At 52.4% G+C, this 25,388-nt stretch overlaps 8 protein-coding genes across 8 annotated transcripts; 5 read left to right on the forward strand and 3 right to left on the reverse strand.

Annotated features, from left to right (window-relative positions):
* Positions 1 to 34: 34 nt before the first annotated feature.
* N7496_001366 (sugar porter family MFS transporter) lies at positions 35 to 1,798 on the reverse strand (the record flags this gene model as incomplete). Its single annotated transcript, XM_056694297.1, has 4 exons — positions 35 to 1,159; positions 1,212 to 1,292; positions 1,364 to 1,566; positions 1,624 to 1,798. The coding sequence occupies 4 exons, from the start codon at positions 1,796 to 1,798 to the stop codon at positions 35 to 37; spliced, it is 1,584 nt and encodes a 527-aa protein (XP_056561026.1).
* Positions 1,799 to 5,052: 3,254 nt separating this feature from the next.
* N7496_001367 (putative C6 transcription factor (Mut3)) lies at positions 5,053 to 8,387 on the forward strand (the record flags this gene model as incomplete). The annotated part of the gene is made up of 5 exons (XM_056694298.1): positions 5,053 to 5,302; positions 5,382 to 6,132; positions 6,203 to 6,814; positions 6,875 to 7,259; positions 7,311 to 8,387. 5 exons carry the CDS (start codon positions 5,053 to 5,055, stop codon positions 8,385 to 8,387), a joined length of 3,075 nt encoding a protein of 1,024 aa, XP_056561027.1.
* Positions 8,388 to 9,079: 692 nt separating this feature from the next.
* On the forward strand, positions 9,080 to 10,065 carry N7496_001368 (oxidoreductase, 2OG-Fe(II) oxygenase family; the record flags this gene model as incomplete). The annotated part of the gene is made up of 2 exons (XM_056694299.1): positions 9,080 to 9,426; positions 9,498 to 10,065. 2 exons carry the CDS (start codon positions 9,080 to 9,082, stop codon positions 10,063 to 10,065), a joined length of 915 nt encoding a protein of 304 aa, XP_056561028.1.
* Positions 10,066 to 11,904: 1,839 nt separating this feature from the next.
* Positions 11,905 to 14,079, forward strand: pacC (putative C2H2 transcription factor PacC; the record flags this gene model as incomplete). The annotated part of the gene is made up of 4 exons (XM_056694300.1): positions 11,905 to 12,120; positions 12,189 to 12,486; positions 12,666 to 13,213; positions 13,261 to 14,079. The coding sequence occupies 4 exons, from the start codon at positions 11,905 to 11,907 to the stop codon at positions 14,077 to 14,079; spliced, it is 1,881 nt and encodes a 626-aa protein (XP_056561029.1).
* Positions 14,080 to 16,030: 1,951 nt separating this feature from the next.
* N7496_001370 (putative forkhead transcription factor Fkh1/2) lies at positions 16,031 to 18,363 on the forward strand (the record flags this gene model as incomplete). The annotated part of the gene is made up of 4 exons (XM_056694301.1): positions 16,031 to 16,144; positions 16,263 to 17,740; positions 17,761 to 18,237; positions 18,297 to 18,363. The coding sequence occupies 4 exons, from the start codon at positions 16,031 to 16,033 to the stop codon at positions 18,361 to 18,363; spliced, it is 2,136 nt and encodes a 711-aa protein (XP_056561030.1).
* A 600-nt stretch (positions 18,364 to 18,963) lies between these two features.
* Positions 18,964 to 20,076, reverse strand: N7496_001371 (putative transcription regulator PAB1642; the record flags this gene model as incomplete). Its single annotated transcript, XM_056694302.1, has 1 exon — positions 18,964 to 20,076. One exon carries the CDS (start codon positions 20,074 to 20,076, stop codon positions 18,964 to 18,966), a length of 1,113 nt encoding a protein of 370 aa, XP_056561031.1.
* Positions 20,077 to 20,435: 359 nt separating this feature from the next.
* Positions 20,436 to 22,176, reverse strand: N7496_001372 (uncharacterized protein; the record flags this gene model as incomplete). Its single annotated transcript, XM_056694303.1, has 4 exons — positions 20,436 to 21,630; positions 21,692 to 21,942; positions 21,998 to 22,039; positions 22,096 to 22,176. The coding sequence occupies 4 exons, from the start codon at positions 22,174 to 22,176 to the stop codon at positions 20,436 to 20,438; spliced, it is 1,569 nt and encodes a 522-aa protein (XP_056561032.1).
* A 723-nt stretch (positions 22,177 to 22,899) lies between these two features.
* On the forward strand, positions 22,900 to 25,030 carry N7496_001373 (putative PHD finger domain protein; the record flags this gene model as incomplete). The annotated part of the gene is made up of 2 exons (XM_056694304.1): positions 22,900 to 24,834; positions 24,890 to 25,030. The coding sequence occupies 2 exons, from the start codon at positions 22,900 to 22,902 to the stop codon at positions 25,028 to 25,030; spliced, it is 2,076 nt and encodes a 691-aa protein (XP_056561033.1).
* Between the last annotated feature and the right edge of the window lie 358 nt (positions 25,031 to 25,388).

The following is a 25,388-nucleotide window of genomic DNA, read 5'->3' on the forward strand; positions in this document are numbered from 1 at the left end:
CAAAATTGTGTCAATGGTGATTATCCTCTCTATACTATACATTCTCCATCTGTTTACTCCACAACCTGGGCGACGAACCACCCTTGCTACTCCAACTCCCGCAGGTTATTGGATGCATCGACAAAGGGTGAATACCCTTATGCCGGAGATGTGATCGCGGCGGCTTCCACTCAGTCTTTGGACTCGCCTCAACCCCAAGAGTAACATCAGGCTCATCATCACCAGACCGACCACCAAAAACCTCCTCAACCTCCTCGAGAGACCTGCCAACAGTCTCAGGATACCACAACCAAACCACAAAAACAGCAACCCAATTAAACGCAACAAAGCAATAAAAATAATCCGACCCAATCCTCGTCAATGCAATAGGCGAACACTGCGCAAAAACTAAACTCAAACTCCAATTCGTAGCAGTCGCCACCGACGACCCCCGAGCACGAATAGCCGTCGGGAAAATCTCAGACTGGTATATCCAGGAGATCATACCCAGGGCTGTGAAAAATAATGAGAAAACGAAGAACATGGAGATAGCTGCGCGCAGCGCATTCGGGTTGGCGTTGGTATCGCTGAAATCGACGTATCGTGCCAGCGTAGCTTCGACACACATTACCGCGCCCATGCCTAGTAGGGATGGAATGAGTAACTTGCGTCGACCGACTTTATCGATGAAGGTCATGAAGATGGTATTCCAGAATTGTGCCAGTGCACCCCAAACACCGATAATCATGAGTGAAGTAGACGTGGAGAGGCCGAGTGTCTTGTATAGTCGCGGTCCGTAGTTTTGGATAAGATTTGTGCCGGAGCATTGGGTCATGACTTGAAGACCGCATGCAAGGAGGATGCGATAGCGCCATTGGCGGGAGAAGAAGAGTTGGCGCCATGAGCGGACGACAAGTTGTTTTTCGTTGGTGACGCTTTGATGGATTTGATTGATTTCATGCTCGACCAGCTCCTGGTTGGATGCGTTGCTGTTCAGATGGAGACGGGCGAGGACTGCTCGACCGACTTCTTCTTTGCCGTGCTCGATTAGCCAGCGTGGGGACTCGGGGAGAAACCAGATACCGCAGATGAGGATCACGGCCGGGGCTGTTTGGAAGGAGAGTGGAAATCGCCAGGAAAAGTTGCCGCTGTGTAGGGAGCATCCGTAGCCAACCCATTGCTGGAGGCGATCAGGTTAGAATGAGATTATGGGAAGGGGAATAGCAACTTACAGCCACCATGATTCCCAGTCCAATCATCCACTGCTGCATACTGGCAAGTAACCCACGAATGCGCGGCGGTGCAACCTCGCTCTATGTTCAAGTTAGTCCGTGAATGGGATGATTTGGAGGATCTAATCTCATGTCGATTGTGATGAACATACGCAGTAGACAGGAATCGTAGCCGACATGAGTCCAATAGCCCAGCCCGCGATGAATCGACCAGCGATGAGCATCGCGACGGTGACTGAACCACCCTGTAGCGCGGCACCCAGCGTGGCTAGCAATCCGCCGATGAAAATTACCATTCGACGTCCATAGAAATCGGAGATGTATGGTGCTAGAAGGGATCCGACGATTGCACCTCCTGTTCGCCAAGATTAGACAATGATCCGAGCCTAAGGGAGAAAACTACTAGACGCACCTGTATATGAAGAAATAATTCCTCCACTAGCAGCATCTGATAAACCCGGGGAGCCGAAATAGTCCAAAAAGGCATCTTGTTCGATACTCGACGAGATGACCCCGGAATCATAGCCGAATAAGAATGAGCCCAGGGCTGCAAAGGTGCAGCATAGCGTGACGAGAATATAAGGCATGATGATATTTCATGAATCCATGAGGCTAAGAAGTCATGACCAGCACGGATAATCTCGGTGAACAGGGTTGGTTGTCGTGGAAGAGGGCGTAGTGGGCAGTCGAGAGGAGGTGTTCACGGCATATAAGGATTGATCAGACAACAGGAAAGATCGGCGATCAGTGATCAGCAATTATCGATCAAACCGAGAATCTTAATTTGATCAATAAGCACTAGGAAATGCCGAGTCCCTTAAGCGACAGGAGAACCGAGTTTCGCGTTCGTGAATAATGTACCCACACTGGGGAAAAGCGGGACGCGCCAAAGGGGGGTAATTGATCGCGAAGAACCTAACGGGCTAACAGACTAACAGTATGTAGTTGTAAAGTCGAAGATCATCAACCAGGTAAAAAGGGCATCAGAATGTCAGGTCGCAGGTGAGACGTAAGACGTGAGGAGACCCGCTCTAGCTGAAGGCCCGTAAAACTCTGTTCTTCTCCTGCAGAGTTAGCCAAAGTGCCAAGTCGTTAGCGTGACGAAGTGCCTTGAACGGGCCCCTTTTTTTTCTCGTTTCAGGCAATTATTCTGCTCGAAAGTTAAAACAATGACGCCAAAGCTGGGGGGTCGCTGCAGGGCTGAGGATGGATGAGCTTAAATCGTGGTTCCCCTTCGTCGAAGTTAAAGTCGTTAGCGTTTTTTGGGGGCGTAAATTGGTTCACGCCACGGCTCCTGGCAAATGAGCCCAATGGCCTACTTTTTGTTAACAACTTAACTAAGGTTATGCGAGTTTTCGGATAATGTACCTCAAGGTTGATACCATCGTGTTCTCCATTGCTCGTGTTAACGGCGCATGTCAGCCACCCCCGCGGGGGAGTAGGCGTTGGCATTCCTGGGCGCGTCACAGGGCGGAATCTACTACATTGTACTGAACTGGAGTAGGATCTCTTCTCTCTGCATGACTGATCCCTTCGTGACAAGCATGATCGAGGGGCGCGTCTTGGATTCCAGTTCGCGTCGCAGCGAGGAGTTGCACATACTGCAAGTCACAACAGTTTCAGAGTGTGGAAATTGGTCGCAGGATGGAGACGAGTAAGCACCAGGGGACAAGCATGGGTTTGCAACTTCTAATCCTCAATTGAAATGCGCCAATTTGCCTATAGAGATAAATACCGAGATGCCTCTATGCAACGTGGTTCAAATCGTATCTTTGCTTGTAAATTGCCCTGCGGGTGATTGTCTCAAGATGCCGGCATGAGCTGTCGGATAATTAGCACGACAAGTAAGCCGCTTAATTTTAATCAAGTTCAACTCGCTGCTCATTCGATATACCCTTCCGAACCACGAGGCCCGCGCTGCTCAGGCTTATATGTATGTGACAGCGTCATCACTGGCCTGCGTCATTTGTCTTTGATTCACATAGTCATACTATAAAAGACAGGTCTAGGAAGGCTTTCTGTGCTCTGGGCTCTGGGCTCTGGGCTCACCAGTTCCTCGACAGTAGGTACGGGCAATATCATTCTTTGTTATAGGGCTGATGAGATGATTTTGAAGTTCGGTCGGGGCAACTCATAGAAGCTACAGTCTTGATCCTACCTGGTAGTATACACAGTACATACCTTGGTCTCTGAACTGGCCATGACGACCCGTCCTCACCGAGGGGACTAAGATACGAGATGGAAAAATCCGATCATCGTAACTTGAACTTATCGAGAAGGACATCGACCTGCCAAAATACCTCACAAGATCAATTGTTGCGGTCCGCAATATCCGCAACACCCCTCCACGGAGATAAACCCTGCGGGGTTTGAAAATGCTTGGTTCTTTCGGCGATCGTAGCCAATCCATCGGTGATTCGGTGCGGTCTGCTTGCCATGCGATGGTTGGATTAGCAATCGGACCAGGACCCATGCAGCATGCGCCCCGGACGTTCGAGTCATTGCATGAGAGGAGAATTCGGGATTGCGTTATACCAAAGAGAGTTGGTGCTAACTGCGAAGGCTTTGTTAGTTTATAAGTTGTGATAGATCTCTAACCGAGTATACAGCTACTAGATGTACTCTATAACAAGCGGAATAAATCTTTGCAGCTCATTGCCGATAAAGTTTCTCACCAGACCCAATTTCTTACATCCGATCCACTGACTACTGTACAGTAGTACTAAGTAGGCAACTCGGCATTTTCGCCAGGATCGCCGAGGCCGAGTTTCTCAACGGGATGGCCGAGTAACTACTGTCGTACTAGTGGTGGAGTCCGTCTTTAAGCGCCATACTAATTCTGTGATAACTAATCTTTCGTCACTCTCCTCATACGACTGGGTCCCTGAAATTTTCTACGAAGCCGAGGCCAGGAAAATGCCTCAAGCTCACGAACCTTGGAAGATCCCGTGCACAGGGCGTCGGGGTCGCGCCCTGTAAAACTCCGATGGACGAATGTGCGTTGGTCAATCAGAATATCCGATAGGGTAATAAGAACTTGTTCAAAAGTACTACTTGGATGACTCCGAAGCTTCGTATTGAAGAAGAGTTAACTCTGCTGGTATTTCCCTCAGGTATAGAATATGGTTCGTTAGCCAGGACAGTAATATGGAAAAAGTCTGGTTCTGTTCTAGTGGCCTTCGATGATTCTTCTCTCTCTCGTACTAATCTCCGAATTGTATTCTCCCAACTTCAGCCTCTTCTCCTTCTCTTCTTCCCCTCTCCAATTTGGAGTCGTCCACTTGACCAGACCAATAATTTGACCTCTGGAATAATCTCTACTTCCCCTAACTTTAACTCTAGACGTGGCTGGTCTTTTGGTCTTCTAGTTCTTTTTTTGACCCCACCGCTTTCGGCCAAAGGAATTATTTCATCATCCCTCTCACTCTCTCGATAATCCCCCAATTTCTAATCCTCCAAACCCTGAATTTCTCCATCTCCCCTCCTCTTCCTCCCCCCTTCGGTCACGGCCCTCCTCCAACTGGTCCGTGAGCTTGCCCGTTCGACGATCTCCTCGACTTCTTCTTCGTGACTCCACTTTTTATTCGTCCCTCTTTCTTCACCTCCCTCCCTGATCTCTTTGACGATTCGACTCGCCCGTTCGACTTATCGATTATCATTGCCGCTTCGTCATTCCTCCGATCCCCTTCCCCCCAACTACCACTACTACTACTACTACTGCCGTCTACGAATGCGACCGCAAAGAGGGCGATCGATAATCACTTAGATCAGATCGCCCGCCAAGCCCGCTTCTCCTTACATGAATAAATAATCCCACTGGGCACCCCCTCGATAGTCTATCATGGCGAGTGGTTCCGGAGCGCATGGTGATAGCGATGACGATCCCGCACTGAATGACTACCCTCATGACGATGCCGACCATTCGCAATTCGCCTCCACCCAGGAAACTCCTTCAGACCCTAAACACACCCCTCAATCGTTGCCGCTCCAGAAGCGCCGACGAGTAGGTCGCGCTTGCGACGAATGTCGCCGGAAGAAGATCAAGTGTGACGGCAAACAACCTTGTACCCACTGTACCGTCTATAGCTATGGTGCGCCCGCTCCGCCCTGGTTGCTTTTTCTCTTGCTTTTCCCCTGCGTTTCCGCCAACACGTGGCTAACGTCCTGTAGAGTGTTCGTACGACCAACCCTCCAACCGTCGTCGCAATCCCGCCCCGCAGTATGTCGAAGCCCTGGAAGCCCGCATGCAAAAGGCAGAGGCCCTCCTCCGAACAGTACTGCCAAATGTCAATCTCGACGACCCCAATCTGGACGTAAACGCTCCAGAGTACCGTCTACCAATCCACCAGAAGGACAAGCCAGCGGCGACGGCCGGAGTCGCTGCCAAACCTAATGGAGCTTCCGGCGAAACCGGCCCTGAAGCCGGTGACGAGTCCTTGCTGGAGACGATGGTCGGAAATACTGGCTGTCTAGACCGTGATGATCAGGGACATTGGGACTATCATGGACACACCTCGGGAATCATCTTCGTCCGCCGCCTGCGCAAACAATTAGGTGCGGTCGAAGCGCCCGTTCCTCGAAACGTCACGGCGATGCTCGAAAGCCCTAGATCGGTGTCCGTATCCGATTCCCCGCAGGATGCCTCATTGCCTCCTACCCACGACCTCCCCCCGCGGGCGGTCGCTATTCGACTATGTCATAATGCACTGGATGATGCCTGCTCTCTTATGCGATTCGTGATCGAGCCTAAATTCTTCGCGAGTCTTGACCGCATCTATGAAACGCCCCCAGAGCAATTCGGTAATGATGAGAACTCGTTCTTGCCCCTGTTGTATATTGTTATGGCGGTAGGATGTCTGTTCTCGGATGACGGTGCAGGCACTTTGGATCTGGCCGGTTACGAGGGTGCGATCGGTCAAGGGTAGGTCAAGTCAAACTCTTGTCAGCTCTAGGATAAACGTCGTATAAGGTTGCTAACTGTGCTGTCACAGATTCCAATTTTTCAAGGCGGGACGGCAACTGCTGGAAATTACGGATTGCCGAGATCTCACCTCACTGCAAGCAATCTGCTTCATGGTGCTTTTCCTCCAATCGTCTGCCAAGCTGAGTACTTGTTACTCGTATGTTGGTATTGCGCTTCGCTCAGCACTGCGATTGGGACTTCATCGTACCGTTACGGCCGACTTCAATCCCATGGAGCGAGAGCTGCGTAAGCGCATCTTCTGGGTTATTCGTAAGATGGATGTCTACGTTAGCACCTTGCTGGGTCTTCCTCAAATGCTGAGCGATGATGACATCGATCAAGAATATCCGATGGAAATCGATGGAGAGTTCATTACCGCTGAGGGTATTACACAAATGCCCACCGACTATACCCCCTTGATGGCCGGATGTAATGCGCATACACGCCTTTGCAACGTCGTCCTGAAGGTAGTGAAATATATCTATCCGGTCAAGAACGCGCGCTATCGGTCCAAGTCCGATCAGCGCTATATGGTCAGCCATTCGAAGATCCGAGAGATTGAGCGTGATCTTCAGGCTTGGATGGAGGAGCTCCCTCCGGCGCTGCGTCCAGGCACAGAAGTGTCACCCCAGCTTGAGCGGTAAGTCTAAAATGTGACTCTTTTTCACTTGCGGATCTGGCTAAGCATTCTTTCCACCAGAATTCGTCAACTGTTGCGTATCAGTTACGCGCATGTACAGATGGTCATGTACCGCCCCTTCTTACATTATGTATCTGGTGGCTCTCAAGCTCGTGGTGTGGACAAGCGGTCCTATGCTTGCGCTGCGGCTTGCGTTAGCGTATCTCGAAACATTGTCCACATCACGACGGGCATGCACAAGAGGGGCCTTCTAAATGGCTCGTTCTGGTTTACCATGTACACCACCTACTTTGCCATCCTCTCACTCATTTTCTTCGTTGTGGAGAATCCCGATTCGCCCACTGCCAAGGATGGTGTGTTGAAGGATGCCATGGAAGGCAAAAACACTCTAGCTGGGCTGGCTAAGAAGAGTATGGCAGCGGACAGGTGCTCCCAGAGTCTAACAGTATGTCTCTTTCTCCACCTTCCGACAATCGTATCTAACCATCTTCTACAGTGCCTCTTCAAGACTCTACCAGAGATGTTGAAGAACCGCCAAAGCTCCAAGATTCCCGTTAACTTGAAGCGACGCGCTCCTTCCAACTTTGCTATGGAGCCCGAGTCTATTCAAAATCAGCCAGTACAAACCTTGCCTCATCGCTCGAGCACGTTCCCCGCGCAGATGATGGCTCAGTCGTCCCCCACAAACCCTGCTGCAAGTCGTCGGCAAAAGAGTCTAGACACTACTCAGCCCGTCAGACAGTCCGAAAGCGGCACGCAGTCCGCCTGGCTGGCATCGACGCCGGAACTCCTGACCGAGACCATGTCTACGCCAGAACCATCGTCTGCAAACTCATTCAATGCCTCTTTCTCCAATCAAGAGCCGTCCAGTCTGGCCTGGGCTCAGCAGTTCAACAACCCCAACAATCTTCCAGATCTGATGCCCATGATGTTCCCCTCTGACGATCCCTTTGCTTATCCCACGCAACCCATGTCCACACTAGAGGATGATCACTTCAAGCATGAGCGCAACGGCTCTGCGCTGAATCAACCTTCATTCGATTCTACCCCTCAGCACCAAGGGATGGGATCAAACACACCAAGTGACCCGTCCGGAACGGGAATTTCCACACCCAGTTTCGATGCATTTGCCAACTTCTCCAATTTCCCCATGAGCGCCACGCCAGGAATGAAGTCATCCATCCCTAGTCGCTTGCAACAACCCACGACTCAACCTATGAACCCTTCGCGACTGCACTCACCAATCTCGCAAGGCGGGACTCCCAGCGAACATCTCAGCAGTCCGGACTTGGTTTCCATTCCTAATCAGAACTTTGTGTGGCAAGGGTATAATTTCCAACCCGCAAACGTGGATACCGTGAATAATGAACCCACCACGAGCACGATGCAGCAGGATACTGCTCCTCAAAATGGGCTCTCGGACTTCAACATGGGCCTCGATGAGAATGCCTTGGGTATGAATATGGATCTGGGCATTTCATTTGACGATTTGTTTGGCAACAATGCGAATTTCCGACCTGGCGCTGGCGCAGCCAATGATGACTGGACTCAATGGATGAATGCTGGAGTCTAGGTTCATCGATGTTCAAACTTACATGTTCTATAAAGATCTCTTGCTTGTTACGATGACACGCACTTATGAAAGGAAACAAAAAAAGAAAATTCTGTTTATACCTGGGTGGCGTTACCTGTATTTTGGATAGGGAATATTTTGGACAGTCTGTTGGAACCGGCGATCATGGTTCGTGTTGGATATAGTATAGTTTTCTTGAATGCTATGATTCGAAATAGAGCCGCCACCCTACAACTAAACCAATCAGACATCGTCTGTGTTTCCATTCGGTAGATTCAATTCATCCCGAAATGATATCCTCAGTCACCTACCATGAGTGGTTTAGACCAAGACGGATCCAGACCCACATCGCCGCGCAAGTCCCGACATCTCCTCCATCGGACCACCCTCAACGTTCGACTTTCTTTCAACATGGCCTCTGGTCTCTCAAGCGCCACTATACACACTGGATCTGAATCGCACAGTTCCTGCGACCACCGATAGACCTCCATCCGACCAATTGACCCCTATACGGACCCCCTCACTCATCCCCGCCCATCTCCGCGCTGTCACCCGCATGGAGCGCAGTATCTAACGAACGATCCGCCAATTTCTCTCCCTATTGTACAATATCGTCCTATCTACATGTTCCTCACCATATATACGCATATAAAACCTACCGACCTACCCGACCAACCTCCAATCCGCCCCCAATGGCACCGTCCCCGCCAAAACTCTCAACGCTTATAACCTGGCTCCTCTACTTCGTGCCCGTATACATTTTCATCTTGGACCCGTTGATACGCCCGTTTTTCCCGGACAATTCTTCCTCGTCTTCATGGGAGGACGAGGATGGATCTGCCTTTGAGGAATGGGATCATACCCCGTCGACTCTGCATTTGACAGACGACAGCTTCATTAGTCCCGAGGACGGGGTCCCGGTGAATTGTCCCGGCGAGGCTGAAGGGTACAGAGTACACCTATTATCGAGGGCACCGCTTGTCCTGTATATTGAGAACTTTGTGAGTTCCGCTGAGGCAGATCATCTAGTTGATATCAGGTACGTCCCCGTCAAACAACCTCTTACACAAGCAAGAAAAAACGAAGAAAAAAAGAGCTAACAAATCCCAGTCTAAACAAATACACCCCCTCAATAATTTACGACGGCGTCACAGAGCGAATCGACCCCTCAAAACGCCTCTCCGACCGCGCCCTCCTAGACCGTGACGACACAGTCCGCTGCCTGGAAGACCGCGCCCGCGCCTTCCAAGGCTGGCGTCCGCATCTCTACATCGAGCGCATGTGGGCGCAACGCTACAATGCCTCCGGCCATTACCGGCATCACTATGACTGGACGGGGTCACTTGCGCGCGGGGGTGACAGACTAAGCACGTTCATGGTGTATCTGGGAGCGGACTGTGAAGGTGGGGGTACGAATTTCCCTCGGTTGAGGAGACCTGTGGGCAAGGCTTGGTGTCGGTTTTTGGAGTGTGATGAGGATGAGGGTGCTGGTGGGATGCAGGAGGGAATTACGTTCAAGCCGATTAAGGGGAATGCGATCTTTTGGGAGAATTTGAGGGCTGATGGGACGGGGTATCCCGAGACGTGGCATGCGGCGTATCCCGTTACGAAGGGGACGAAGGTTGGGTTGAATATTTGGAGTTGGTATCAGCCGCCGAAGAGGAGGGTTGGTCGGTGAATTTGATGATTGGAGGGATCAGATGGGAGGAGAGAGAGGGAAAGGGTCGAGCCTGGCGCTGGACTTACTTGGCGGGGGGTCTGGGCTTGATCTCGTTCCCAAGGCCAGAGTTGTTAGGGCTTGGAGCCCGGTTTTCTGGCCAAGGGCGGGAATGCTTGGGTGTTTTGGTTGGATGGTATCACTGCAGGGGTGGCCTGTCGTGATGTTTTTGTATATTTATTGTAAATTATAACCATAGATTTTGTATATTGCATAGACATAGACAGCGAGCTGTTCTACCACAGATAACCTAGACTTGATTTTGACACCGGATAGACAGTTTCCTTTCAATAGTTCTGATGATTTGATTTCTTTTTTTTCTTGGAGACAAGATCCCCTATCTCATGTCCAATATACTATTAATAATTCCCCCTTTCAAAGCCTTATCCACGACTCTCCTGCATAATGAGATAAAGCCGCAATCCCAAGAAAAACCAGGCAGCGAGATTAATCTATCCAATTCCCAGACCAAAACCCGGAAATCCTTTATCCTCCGTCGGAGCCCCCCATCAAAGCGCGTACCCAAAATTGCCCATACCCAGTGGCCCAGTGCCAAGTGACAAGGAGGAAGGGGGGTTGTGCACAGAACGCAAGACCCAAGACCCAAGACCTCCAAGCGCTTGGTGCTCGGAGCGGGAATTGGCAAAGAGGAAAACCTTGGCTGCCAAGAAGTGCATCGCCACGACTGAGGGGGTTTCTTGGCGAGCGTTTGGCCTTCCCCTCCCCCTTGGAATCTTCTGACCACTTTTTACACTTTTGGGTGTTTCTCTTATTATTGCACGAATGGGGTTTCTTTTTTAGAGGGCCTTGTGAAGGGTGGACTGGTTATTGGATGGTTCTGGTACGTGGTCGGATGCCGAGGATGGCGTGCAATTGGGAGCTTGGGATTTGGGATTTGGGACCGGGGAGGATTTCCAGCTTGTACTCTCCTACTTTGTGTAGGCGAGGTAGGGCAGTATTAGGTGTACGGAGGAATGCTGTGCTCTGGGTATTGCTAGCAAAATATTACTCTGGGTAGGTAATTACTGCATCGTGTGAGAGGCATAGTATACAGACTAGATGGTGAGCAGGATTTCCTATGGATGGGACTAGAGCTATTATGGTGAATTGCTGCGATAGCCACTCCTAACTACTCCCTAATTAGCCCTCGGTATGCTGAGCTTGATTCCGTCTCTTCCCAGGTCTTTGGTTATCGTCTTACTCTGGTCTTACATCCACAGTAGCCCTGGAAATACTCGGAATGCACAGCCCCTCGTTCTCACTCCCTCCAGCCAATCATAACTCCCTCATGCTCCACTAAAACGCCAGGCCCGCAGCCGACAGTCTTGGCCCGGTCTTGTCGTCTCTCCTTGGCTGTTCCTCCGCCCGGCCCCAAGGCTTTTTCTGGGCAAAGGCTCGGCTCCTTCCTCCCTGAATGTGATTGCGGACGGGCATTGGCATGGATCATTGGTCTTGGTAGATGATTACCTGTTACTAAGTACCCCAAGAAAATCCAAGAAAATCCAAGACCCCCCCAAGTCCCAAGACTTTCCCCCCCCTCCTCCTCCCCAGTTTTCCTCTCTCCCTCTTCCTCTTTCTCTAGGCACGCGTTTTCTCCCTCCTCCATCCTTCTATATTCCTTCCTTCCTCTCTTCTTGGAATTTTCTTCAGGGAACACCTTGGCCCAATATATATTCATTCTTGGGACTATTTGTGTACCCGTATTGCCGTTGAATTAACGGTGTGAGGTATACGTGGTTTTTCCTTTCTTACTGTGCCTGGGCAAAATTCCCGCCCACGACAAGACATTTTCTTGGCATCATGTCCGAGAATACTCTTCCCCCAACTTCAACACCCCAGGCTGCACCCGCCCCGGCACCTGTTGCGCAGGCTGCTACTACGCCGACCGCGTCGGTGACGGCCACTGCCGCCGCTGCGACCGCTGCCGTCAACAGTACACTCAACGGCGCCGGCGAGCAACTCCCCTGTCAGTGGGTGGGTTGCACTGAGAAGAGCCCCTCTGCCGAAGCCCTCTACGTAAGTAATACCATCATCGACTGTCTATTATGCAGTTCGCAGTTCTGACCGTGGGGTGGTTATTATAGGAACACGTCTGCGAGCGCCATGTCGGTCGCAAAAGCACCAACAACTTGAACTTGACCTGCCAATGGGGCAACTGCAACACTACCACTGTCAAGCGCGACCATATCACCTCTCATATCCGTGTGCATGTCCCCCTGAAGCCACACAAGTGTGACTTCTGTGGCAAGGCCTTCAAGCGCCCCCAGGATCTGAAGAAACACGTCAAGACCCATGCCGACGACTCGGAGATCCGATCCCCCGAGCCGGGCCTTAAGCATCATCACCACCACCCGGACATGATGTTTCCCCAGAACCCCAAAGGTTCGTCTTGGATTTCTTGCTCTCCCTCTACTGGCGCATCCTCTTGAGTCCGACCGGGCTGTATCCCCAGACCCTCGTACTGGGTTCCTTCAGGCGCTCCCCGGTCTGGCCAGTCGTTGCTCCCCCTGGTTTCCCGCGTCGCTGAGGGCATTAGAATACCCTGGCTAATTGACGTCCAGGATACGCTGCTGCCACACATTACTTCGAGGGACCCATGAACGGCGTTTCAAGCGCCGCTTACTCTCATGGAGCTCCTCAGTACTATCAAACCCACCCGCCTCCTCCGGCCGCCAACCCTCACTCTTACGGCAATGTATACTATGCGCTGAGCCAGGGCCATGATGGCACTCAATCGTACGACCGCAAGCGTGGATACGATGCTTTGAATGAGTTCTTCGGTGACCTGAAGCGACGCCAATTTGATCCCAACTCCTATGCGGCCGTTGGCCAACGCCTGCTTGGTCTCCAGGCTCTGCAGCTTCCGATCTTGAATGGCCCAGTTCCCGAGTACCAGCCCATGCCTGCCGCCATTCCGGTTGCCGGTGGTGGTGGCTACAGCCCTGGTGGTGGTCATGCTCCCGCGTACCATCTTCCTCCCATGTCCAACGTCCGCACCAAGAACGATCTGATCAACATTGATCAGTTCTTGGAGCAGATGCAAAATACCATCTACGAGAGTGACGAGAACGTCGCCGCGGCTGGCGTGGCTCAGCCTGGCGCTCACTACGTGCAGGGTGGCATGAGCTACCGTGCTACCCACTCTCCCCTAGCCAGTTGCCTCCTAGCCACGTTACCGCGACCACTTCCGCTCCCATGATGGCCGCCACGGCCCACTCACCTTCTACTGGCACTCCCGCGTTGACCCCGCCCTCCAGCGCTCAATCCTATACCTCACAACGCTCCCCGGTCTCTCTCCCCCAGACCCACCGGGTGTCGCCGCCCCACGAGAGCGGTGCCGGCATGTACCCTCGTCTGCCGTCGGCCACCATGTCTGACAACATGACGGCGGGTTACCCCACTGCCTCTAGCGCGGCTCCCCCATCCACCCTCAGCGGCGCCTTTGATCACGACGATCGTCGCCGCTACACCGGTGGCACCTTGCAGCGCGCTCGTCCCGCCGAGCGCGAAGCAGACGAGCACCGTATGGATACCTCGGCTGATGGCGAACGCACCCCTACCAAGGAGCACCCCGCCATCACCTCGAGTTTGATTGATCCTGCCTTGTCGACTGCTTCAGATCCAGACCAGGAGGCTGCTCAACGGACCGCTCAAGCGGCCACCGAGGTCGCCGAGCGTGACGTCAATGTCGCCTGGGTGGAGAAGGTCCGACTCTTGGAGAACCTGCGACGCTTGGTCTCCGAACTCTTGGAGCAGGGCCGCTTCGACGGCGACTCGGCGGGTCACAGCGGTGCCGAAGAGTCTCCCGTTCCCTCGGGTGATGGTGCCATGGACGGCATCGAGACGGCCATAACTCGGGCCTCTCCTGAGCACACCAAGGAGCCGACCAAGTCTGAGGACGCTGCGGCAGTTCTCTACCCGACCCTGCGTGGGGTGGACGAGGATGGCGATGCCAAGATGCCCATTGACGAGTAAAAGACTTGGGGAAGAGCCTGGGAGGTTATATCATTTTTATTCCTCGTTATTCTAACGCCGTCACGACCGTTTCTATTTTGTCACTTGGGAGAATCTCTGTCTCTTGTTTCTCTGGGTTGGGGCTACTCTACACTACTCTTCTTTTTGTCCTTTCTATATCTTCAGGTTGCCTTAGGCTTCATCATTGATCCCGTGTTCTTTCTATATTTATTTCCTTATTCCATTTCTCCTTTCTTGATACTCTTGTCTCCAATCGAGACATCCATTGGTCTGATCCGGCCTCATCCCTCTATTCGATTTTTTTCCATCTATTACCGTATGATTCTTCGGGTCAGGCAGGCTACCCTGCCTGTTTATTTACAGTCCAAGTTGTTTGCGTCCACGTATGATCCTTCCACTCTGTTGATCTCCCTCGTAAACAGTACACAAAAATTCAAGCTCCACTTTCCCAGGATTCAGGTTACATGGCCATGATTTTTTTTCATGATTTTCCATCTATCCCTATTCCGGCGTCCGTTGATAACTAAACCGATCGACATGTCAACCCCCAATGAGGCAAGGCAGCATTCCAACGGGCGAGGCTAAACTGCATCCGGGGAAGCCTGTGACGCAAACGACCCCGGGCGGATGGATTGTGTACAACGGAAGGATTTTATGGAGATTATGGGGACTACGAGAGAGATCGAAGAACAAGGATTAAGATCTAAGCTTAAATTTTGAGATCATTTGATCAGAGATGATTTGTCTACATAAGTATAGCTAAGTAGGCTTTGATTGGGGGTAGTCAATGTGTATTGATTCTATGAGCACAAGCAGGAGATCAAACGTTCCCCCGCGTCATCATTGTCAACAGTCAAAAAAAAAAACAGAGTTATAGTTCATGTTTAGCATATGAAATGGGCTCCTTAGATCATATAGTTGTTTACTAATATCCACTACGGTCTATCCACACTTTCCAGCGTCGTACTTGTCCTCTTTCGAAGAGTCTTGCGTCCTGCACTCGGAAACATCCTCAATCCCACACTGGATCATGGTATCGTGGTATCAGTATTACCACCATTACCCCACCCATCCACAGCCCAATCACTCTCCACCAGAACAATACCATACACCCATGTGACCCCCGACTCCACCACTGTTTACGGCCAAACGGGCGCACTTGATTGAACTTATTCTTCAACGCCGTCTCCTGCCTTCTCTCGGGATCTGTGAATCTTCTTCTTAGTCTTCTCTTCTCTCTCCTTCTCCCCCTCATCCTAGACTTCATCTTCTTTTCTCCTCCCACCTTCCCCTTCCCTTCGGTACATCATCCCTGGAACTCGGCCCTGCGGTGGCTGGTGCGGCACTCTGACCTCACTCCCCACGCGACAAGGCGGTCACCCCCAAACAGACGCCATCGCGTCGATCGTAGGGATTATCGATAATCAACTTCCAGCCACACCACTTTTACCAGTCCTTCCATCGAACATCCCGGTCTCTTTGTTTATTGTTTCGGAATCAATCCGGGGTTAATCGCCTCTCTTACTCTTGGACCTCCTTTTTTCTTCCTTCCCTTTTTTTACCCGCTAGAACGCACTCGCGGTGGCAAATTGGCTCGATCAGTGGTTCGGACGACGCCTCATTCTTTGGTTCTGCCTCTGAGCGTGTCTCCGAGTCTGGACCGCTGAAATCCGGATCCAGACTTGCTCTGTTGTGATTTTTCGCCTTTTCGCATCTTTGCCTCTCTGGATTTCCCCGTCGTTTCCCTTTTTCCTTCCCCGCGTGCTTTCGCGGTGTTCGACTTTGGCTTGATCGCCCACAACACCAGCCTCCCGAGAGAGAACGGAAAAAAAATCGCTGCATTCGATCTGCGACTCGCACCAATAAATCGCACACTACATAGTACGATCCGCCAAAAGTACCAGTGAAGGGAACTCGCATCCCCGGAAATACACAAACACACGCTTTAGAGATGCCGTTGTCAAATCGCCGTCGCGCGCGGCGCAAGGAAATTCAACTGCAGGAAACATCCGACGCCGAGGCCCCAGACTCGTCGCCCAGTCGCCCATCCGCAAAGAAGCGCAAGGTAAGCCTGATCCACAGTCGTGGTCTGGTCTGAGACCGAATCCTGCCCCTCCGGAGGGCGCATGCCCCGCGCCTGGACGAAAAGGAATGCTAAGACTAGAATCTCCAACTTCCCACAGGTTGAGCGCCGCGCCTCTCCCTCACGAACTGCGATCAAGAACGAGTCCGCCGACGAAGCCGAGGACTCGGCAGGTGAACATGATCAGTCCGCACACCAGGATATCGTCGACCTGGTCATTTCGTATTTAAACACCCCGCGCGAAGAATTGCGCGTCTCGCGCGACCATTCCAACACCAAGACCGAGAATAAGCAGAGTATCCAAGCATACGCCAAGATCGCCGGCCGCAACTGGACTTACTATGTCAAGACGCTGCATGTCAATATCGGTCGCGAACCGGATCGTGAGCAGAGATCTACCGAGCAGTCCAGTCCCGTCACTATTGCTGCCCGTGCGCTCCCCGATGTGCATGTCGATTTGGGCCCCAGCAAGTTCGTGTCCCGTCTGCATGCGGAGATCTTTTATGATGGCGAAGAGACGCCTGCCTGGCATATTCGTGTCAATGGCCGCAATGGCGTCCGCCTGAATAATGTGATTCTCAAGCGCGGTGCTGATGCCATTCTTCACTGCGGCGATATCATTGAGGTAGCCAACTGCCAGATGATGTTTGTCACGCCCGGCGACGACGCCAACATCCAGCCCAGCTTTATCGAGCGCGCTCAGCGCATTGCCAGTGGTCAGGAGCCTGATCCAGCTTCACAGGCGTGGGATGCCTCGATGCATGCGCATCCCTCGGCATCGCAGGCCACCGAACCCGTACGGCCATCATCCTCTGGCGGTCCCTCGCTGGCCCCCGCGCCTCAATTCCTCAAGCGCCAGGTCACTCCGCCCCCGCGATCACCGGATACCGCTGGTCAGCGAACTGCCAAGCAGTCGCCGCTTTACAACCGAGGCATGATGATGGAGAGTACGGAGGAGATTGACTACAGCAAGGACTCGGCCAAGGATTTGAAGCCTCCATACAGCTACGCCAACCTCATTGCGCAGGCTATCTTCTCCAGCGAAGAGGAGAAGCTTACCCTTAACAGCATCTACAATTGGATTATGGATCGCTATGCATTCTACCGACACTCGCAGAGCGGCTGGCAGAACTCCATCCGCCACAACTTGTCATTAAACAAGGCGTTCCAGAAGGTGCCCCGTCGGACTGATGAGCCCGGTAAGGGAATGAAGTGGCAGATTGCGGTTGAGCACCGTGAGGAATATCGCAAGAAGCAGATGCGCAAGGGTACGCAGTCGTCAGCACCATCGTCTCCTGCTACCAAGGAACCTCCATCTTCCGCACGGGGTACCCACGTTGCTGCGTTGGACACCTCCTTCTCGGCCACGGCCAAAAAGTCCCCTCCCGTCTCGTCTCCCGGTTTCAGCTCCTTTCCCGTAGCTCCCGTGGAGGCATACACCCCCGAGCGTGGATCTCGCGGCGGCCGTGGAGTCGGATCTGACCACCCATTGCGGCACATGAATCCTCGCGACTACGAGGAGCCTTCCCCTTGCCTGCGCGCTCGCACAATGGCAATAACAATGCGAGTTCTAGCCGCGTGCAAAACACCAGCAACAGCCTCAGTCGTGCCTACGGACTGTCGGATAACGTGACCGGGTCTCCCCCCGTACTGTCCTCCTCATACTACGACGAAGGCCCTTCGTCAATGATCACCCCTGCTCCTCAGCGCCAGCAACCACGCCTGCCACCGCCAAGCACGGCGCAGATCCCATCAAAGTTCATGCCGATGAGCTCTCCCGCACAATTCTGGAAGTTTGCCGATATTGGCAGCACCCCTGCCCGGCCCGTACCGGACATGAGTCCACTCAAGGGTGAGCCGGATGAGCGTATCATCGGTGGCTTCCCGAGCAGTAGCCCGCCTCCTCCAAATTTGGTGAGCCCGAGCAAACCTGGAACGTCAAATGGTCTAGGCTCGAGTCGGACCTTGCCACCTCTGCAGTCTGATGGCCCGGATTTGGGAGGCCACGGGCCGATCAAGGAAGAACGGATGCATGAAGAGGATGAGGATGATGGAGGTGGTTTTGACTTGGCTCGGTATGTATTCTTTGCACGATTGCTTTAGAATGAGACTCATGGCTAATACCTTACAACAGTGGATTTCAGCCCATTGGCTCGTATCACCGGCAGCTCAGCAATGCTGCTCGAGCGACTGCCACCTAACTTGGACAAAGCTTGATGGCTTATCTCTGATGATGTATAACATGTTGAGTCAGATGGTATTTTTTTTTCTCTTTTTGGATTGTTTCTTTATCGGGGCCACTCGTCTGATGTTTCTGGGACGATCGTTATGCTCCGCATACACCGGTGTTGGCGGTATTTGGTTATTTTTATAATTCTTTGGTCTTGTTGGCTCTTTATTGCTCTCATCGTCTCTGCTGGTTAGCACGGAAATGGAGACTGGAGTTTTTTTTTTTTTTTTTTTTTTTGAGGTTTCGTTTCGGGTACGGGGTTCTATCTGATGGGGTTGGCGTTTTGTCTGCTTCGATGGGACTCGTTGCTTATTTATGTTGGCTTTTTGCTGTTTATGTGTACGTGTTTATTATGTTGATCCATGCCATTCATGATGGCTGTATGTAGGATGATCCAATGTATGATATTCCCATACAATGTGTCTGATATCGCATCGCAGGATATACTCAAGTAAGGAAACTTGTATGCTGTTTTGATTTCTATATCTTTGCTCTTTTGGTTTTTAAACGGTATCCTAGTTACATAAAATAAATCCAAAGATTGAAATTGAGATTCTACCATCAACACCCCTCAATCCATTGCCGGCCAGAATCTCTCCTCCAACCAAACGACCTGCTTCCACCAATCCAAACATCTCGCCCTCAACAAATCCGTCTCCTCAACCCCCTTAATCTTCCCGACCATCTGATCCAAAACATCCCCAATCCGATTCACAAACCCTTCAAACTCCTCACTCGACCAATTCGGAATGAACTTCTCCCTCAACGCACCCCCATCAGCATCAACATCCCTCTTCCCCTCCTGCGCCTTCTTCCTCCCATGAGAAGCCGCATACCTCCACGCCCGCAAATAACACACCTCCGTCGCCCACAGCACCGCCATCCCCTCCAATGCACTCACACCAGGACTCGCCGCAGACATAAACATATCAATATACGCACGGGTAATCCGATTCGCCGTAAAGAACACAGGGCCCCGCTCAACAGGCGCGGCACTAGCCAACCGCGACGGCTGACAGGGTTCGCAATCGGGCGTTCCAGCAGCGGTGGGGTTTCCCGCGCCGTGCGTCGCGGGCGGATTACACACTTCACTACCAGCCTGCATCTGACACTCGCCCTGCGACTGACAAAGACTATGCAGGTTTTCTCTTGGATTCGTCGAATCCTCATCAATCTCGCCGGACTCCGCGCCGGAAACAGACATGCTCGTCGCGCCGCAAATCGCCCCCGTAAACCCGGGGCACGAGCTCCCTCCCGTCGACGATACACCCGACGAGGTTGCCAGGAGACCTTCCTGGGAGAACTGGGGGCCGCCCTCGTCGGGTGGGATTGCGGTGAGGTCGAGGCCGTATTCGACGGCAGTGGCTTCGAAGAAGGCTAGTTCGGTGCGGATGTTGACTAGGGCGTCGATTAGGACGTCGACGACTGCTTGTTCGATTATGGGATTCTGCGGGGTATCATGGCTGGGAGCGTTTGCCGGGAGGCGGATTTTTGTGAGGAGCATGCCGATGAAGCGGATGTAGGATTGGGCGTAGAGGCGGTCTTGGGAGAGCCATTGGGAGAGGGTTTCTTTGGAGAGGGTGCCGTTTCCTGCGGCGGCGAGGAAGGGGTGCGTTGTTGCGCGTCTCAGGGCTTGCGGGGTGGCGGAGAGGAGCCAGGCGGTTAGGGGGGCTTGGCTGGTCATTTTGGGGGGGGGGGGTCGGACTTGGGAGAGTTGAAAAGAGATGGAGAGAGGTTAGGGAGGAGGGATGTTATAAAAAGCTTAAAATGGGTTTAATGTTGAAATGTTGAGGAGGGGCAAAGCTGAAGTGGGGCGCGGGGGACATGAGCTAAATCGGGCATATCGTAGTTATGGCGTCAGTGAGATAATCATACAGAACTTTGATTTTGTACCCTAAATTTAAGCTTATCGCAGCTATCTAGGGTTTAGCTAGTGCATACATTTAGATTTTCCATCTCCTACTCTCCTGTAGCGGCAGCTTCCACCTCCTCCACTACCTTCTGGTCGGTCTTCTCGTCGACTTCGGAGCTCTGAACCTGTTTTCAAGCCGACACCAGGGCAATTCGAATCAGTGCTTCCAGCGTGTACCGAGCATCGTTACCCGCATTGTGTAACCACTCCGGCTCAAACCCCAGTTCATACAACATATTGTCCAGTCCTCGAGGATTCTTCTCCTTGCGTAGACATGCGTAAAGCATTTGAGTGTCCATCACCTCGCTAATGACCTTCTCGGGGCGATCCTCCACAGCTTCAAAGATCTTGCTCCGCTCTGCAAGTATCTTGAGATCTGTGTATGGGCCATGGCCGACAAGCACAATAGTGCGGGGTCCTCGCTTGTGCTCCGGAATATCTGCTCGCTCGGTGTCCTCGGTTCCATCGTACGGTGGGAAAAAGAACCGTCTAGCTCGTGCCCCGATTTGACTGTCTGGAATGAGTTCACTCTCGCCGAAGAGGAACATGTCGGGACACCCCATCACGAACTGCGTGTTGCAAAAGTTCTTGTGTTCGGCAGTGCGTAGATGGGCCGACTTGATGTACTTAACCCAGTTCTCTCCGTGAGGTCCAGGGGGAATACCATGGATATCAATGGTATCCAAAGAGGAGATTCCGATCTCGGTCACTTGAGTCTGGTTCCTCTCATTCCACTCCAAATCAATGCTAAAGAAAATGGGGTTATTAAGAGTTTCCCAGCGCACAGGCTCAAGTACTTCCACCGGTGCGAATTTCTCATCGTCGGCGAAGTGCCCCCCTCCCTTGATGGCCGGTCGAAGCCCAAGATAGGACTTGAGTTGATAGAGGCCGCGAGTTGGGACGATTTGATTCGGATGGTTCCGACTGATTTTTGCGATAGAGGCGTCCAATGGGCTCGCCGGGTGTCTCGACTTTGATTTCTTTTTCTTGTAGGTCATGATGCCATCACAAAATTTCTTCTGGAACGCATCGAAAGCCTCTGGCGTGCAGGTCTTTGTCCAGTTGTCATCACCTTCCTTGGATTGGGGAATGCCGCGCTCAAGCTCGTCAAGGGCTTCACGGCTATCACTTCGACCCAGATACACGGGCTTCGGTGTTCCGTCATCCTCGTCGAAGAAAAGCACTAGACTGTGGTGGCCATTGGTTGTGAGGCCTAAGTCGCATCCCAACTCATAGTTGATGATGTCGAGAAACAACTTGACCTGTGGTGCTGGAATGAGTAGCAGGCGTTGCTCGCTGATTTGAGTAGGCATCGGCAAGTAGTACCTATATCCTGGTTAGCTGGGGCCTGTCGCGGTCTTGAGTCAGTCATTCGGGTTGGACTCACACATCCCAGGAATGGAGCCAAATACGACCACCATCGAAGTAGCCATTTGCAACATTTCTAGTCAAGTCTCCTGCCCTGGGGAAAATGTATTTGTAGGGGAACTTGGGAAGCGCTTTGGCGGGGCAAAAGGCATTGCGAAGCTTCCACGCAGGGATTTTGCGGGGGGTGTAAGGAGTATTATCGATATTGTCTTTCGGCTTCTCCTGTGCAGTGGGTTGCGGTTCGGTAATTTCCATAGTCTCTTGTGCCGGCTGGAGATAGAATGGTGAGATAGGATTTCTTTTGGGAGTTTCTGCAACTTCTTACCTGTGAAGCTATTTCGTTCCACGAGTCGTAGGGGATTTCCTTCTGAAAACAACTGGATCAGCCAGTGATGCTCAGAAAAAAGGTATAGATCCACTTACCTTTGTCGTCAACCCAGTGTCCAGTTGCAGGAGAGCCTCGTCTCCTGCAAACATTTGCTGCAGACGCTTAGATCGGTCCATGATGTATTTTCGATGACGGGACTGGTTATTGAAAGAAAAAAAAGGATGAGAGATGTTATTCGAAAATTAGAAGGTGTTGGTGACGGGGAGAGGTAACATAAGATGGAGATCTGGGAGGATGGAGGAGAGAAAGAGGACGGATGCGAGATGGTAAGAAAGTAAGTGAGGTGTTGCCAGGAATCCAAGTTGCTTCCGTAGTGTGGCCGTAGCAAGTTTGGTTAACTCTCGTCATTTTCGTGTCTTTTAAGATTGAAAGACGCGCAGGAAGCTGGATATCCACATTCGAAGTATAGCAGGTATGCGAAGGCTACGTTGTGCTACGTACTTTGTCAGATGCCTCTGCAAGAGTCTAACCTTTAGTGATTGGCATTCAAGACACAACTGTTATTATCTGACAACTCAAAATCAAGTCTCTTTTACCTTGTGCTGAATAGAAAGATATCATCAAATGCCAAAACGAGGGGATAGCAAATTACCCGATTAGGAAGGTATATCTCACGTGACTTTCTCGGAACAATGATCGCCCGGGTTGTTTGCACCTGCAGCGGCCAGACGTCCAGACGTACGCTGACATCGCCTCTCCAGGGAAATACTTATGTTTGTTACCGTGGGGGGTATCGTTCGCTGCTCTTGCCTCCCATCAGCGCTCGATTGCTCTTTGTTGCGCCCCCTGAACCCGCTGCGCGATCTGCGGGCCAATACGCGTCCTGACACCCCGGCAAGATGGCCATGACCGATGAGACCGACCACAGCGGCGGGGTCATTTTGGATGGCCCCTTCGATCCGGATGCGCAGGCAACCGTGACAGACTATATCGACTACACTGAATACCTTCCCGCGGATATCATTCGCTCCCTGACCCTGGTCTGCGGCCTGGATGACCGATACCTCGACTCCGCGCAAGACGTCCACAGCCTAGCCAGGAACTACGGCCAGCTTCCTTACATCGCATCCGATGAGCGTCCGAGCGCAATTAGTGTGCGCAAAAATATCTCACGTCAACTAGACCGCGCAATCAATGCCCGCGAATCTGCCTACGCCGAGGCATGCCGATTGCACGACGTCGTGGATCGCCATTTCGACCGACTGAGCTGTATTCGCCAGAAGTTGGAGGCGCTTCCTAAACCCCCATCTCGAGAGCCAACGCCACTACCAGAGCCTACACCCAAGCGAGTGCGCAAAGACAAGAAGGATGGCGCGTCCACAACGCGTATTACCCTCCGGCTGGACAATAGTCAGGACCGCAAGCGCAAGAAGTCAAGATCACGCCGTTCAGGCATTGCCGCGGAACACCTAGCAGGTTTCAATCCGGATTCGCCCATCGCAAGTACGGAACACTCTGATGCCGAAGCCGAATTGGATATTCCTCCCAAGCCAGCCAAACCGCCGAAGAAGGACAAGCCGCGCCGACCAAGCTCAGGCGTGGGAGTCTCGACGAGCAACGCCCTTGCACTGCTAAAGCCTCCACCGGATGATGCCAAGATTGGCAGTGAAGATCTGCCATGGCTGCGACTCACCGAGTGGGAGATGACAAAACTGCGCAAGAAGATGAAGAAGAACGCCGTGTGGCAGCCCAGTGAAGTCATGATACACCGTGAGTTGGCACTCTCCGGCCGCGGATGGGAGGCCTACCGCACTGCTAAAGCGTTGGCTGAGGCGAATGGCACCGAATTCATCGATTGCGATGATATCGAAACTACTCGCGGTGATGAGATTCACAAGGATCTCGAAGAGACCAAGCTCAGCAACCGTGGAATGAAGTTGAACGAGGCCAAGAAACTCAAGCGTGAGATGCTTGCGCGAGAGGCGGCGGCTAACGGCGGAGAGATCCCAACTCCAGCCAAGGCTATTCCCAACTCCAATCAAGCAACTCCAGCTAGTCGATCTTCGCGAAAGCGGAAACGGGATGAGGCTGTTGTTGGGGAAGAGCATCCAGCAGTGGCTCCATCTGTTCCAGTCGCAGCTCCTGTCCCCGTTACAACTGAAGCTGTAGTTCCTCAACCCGAACTCGAACCTCAAGCGGAGCCGGAGCCGGCTGCTTCCATTTCAAAGTCGCGCCGCAAATCCAGTCGGGGAGGAATTGCCAACGGCGCCGCAGATGAGGCTGCACCTCTTGCTCCAATCAAAACTCGAGCATCCCCCGCAGCCGACGTCAAAGCATCTCCACCTCCACCCTCGCCAACTGGATCGCGTCGCTCGACCAGATCAGTTGTACAGCCTACTACCACACCTACCCCACCCGTCACCAGACCCTCGTCAAGACGTTCTGCTGCCGCTGCATCAGTTGAGCCGGGAGGTTTGGGGGCCGCTTCGACCTCGGCTGTCCCCGGTGGACGAGACTTGCGCATTAAAAGCGCGACTCCAGCCCGCAAGACTCCCGTTCGAGAACCATCCCACGCACCCAGTGTTCCTGGTCCCAATCGCAAGCGCAAGCGCCCTGCACCAGGGCCCGTTTCTTCTGGCCAAGACGGCGGCGCTGCCGTTAGTTACGGGCGTCGCAAAGCGAAGCCAGGCAAGAAACGCATCAACGTGAGTAATTCACAGGATATCCGGGTGGACGAAGACGGGGTACTAGAGGAGATTGATGCCAGCGAGCCGCGTTACTGCCTCTGCGGGGATGTGAGCTTCGGCACGATGATTTGCTGCGAGAATCAAGATGTAAGTTTTGCTGGTCTTGTCGATATCTTTTGTACCTGAACTAACCCCTTCTCAGTGCGAATATGGGTGGTTCCACCTGGAGTGCGTTGGACTTTCCGAGGTTCCTTCTCGCACTGCCAAGTGGTACTGCCCCGAATGTCGCGTCAAATTCGACAAGGGGCCCGACGGAATCGTAAAGGGTGGATCTCGGCGTTGAGCCTGGCGGGTTGATAGCTTGTTTGTTTATTCTGTATGATACCATGATATCGGGACACTCGGGGCTTTTGGATTTTGGCTTGGCGAATTGAGTTTGGCGTTTCTTTATCAAATAGGCGGGCAGTCTCAGTCTCAACCCTTCTTACCAGCGAATTTGATTCTTACCAAGCTGCTATTTGCTCCTTTCAGCGATTCGTTTCTGTAGACTATACCGACCCACATTTTAGCTATTGGAAACATCTCAGAATTCCAGGGAAATTGTTCAAAAATAAGAATCTCCACCTCCATAAATCAACCTCAACTTCTGTCTCCCATACTACCTCTCATCGATGCTCGATGGTCCATCCCACAGGCCCCTT

The sequence above is a fragment of the Penicillium cataractarum genome, assembly GCF_028827025.1.
Source record: "Penicillium cataractarum strain IBT 29864 chromosome Unknown utg000001l, whole genome shotgun sequence".
NCBI classification, from domain to species: Eukaryota; Fungi; Ascomycota; class Eurotiomycetes; order Eurotiales; family Aspergillaceae; genus Penicillium; species Penicillium cataractarum.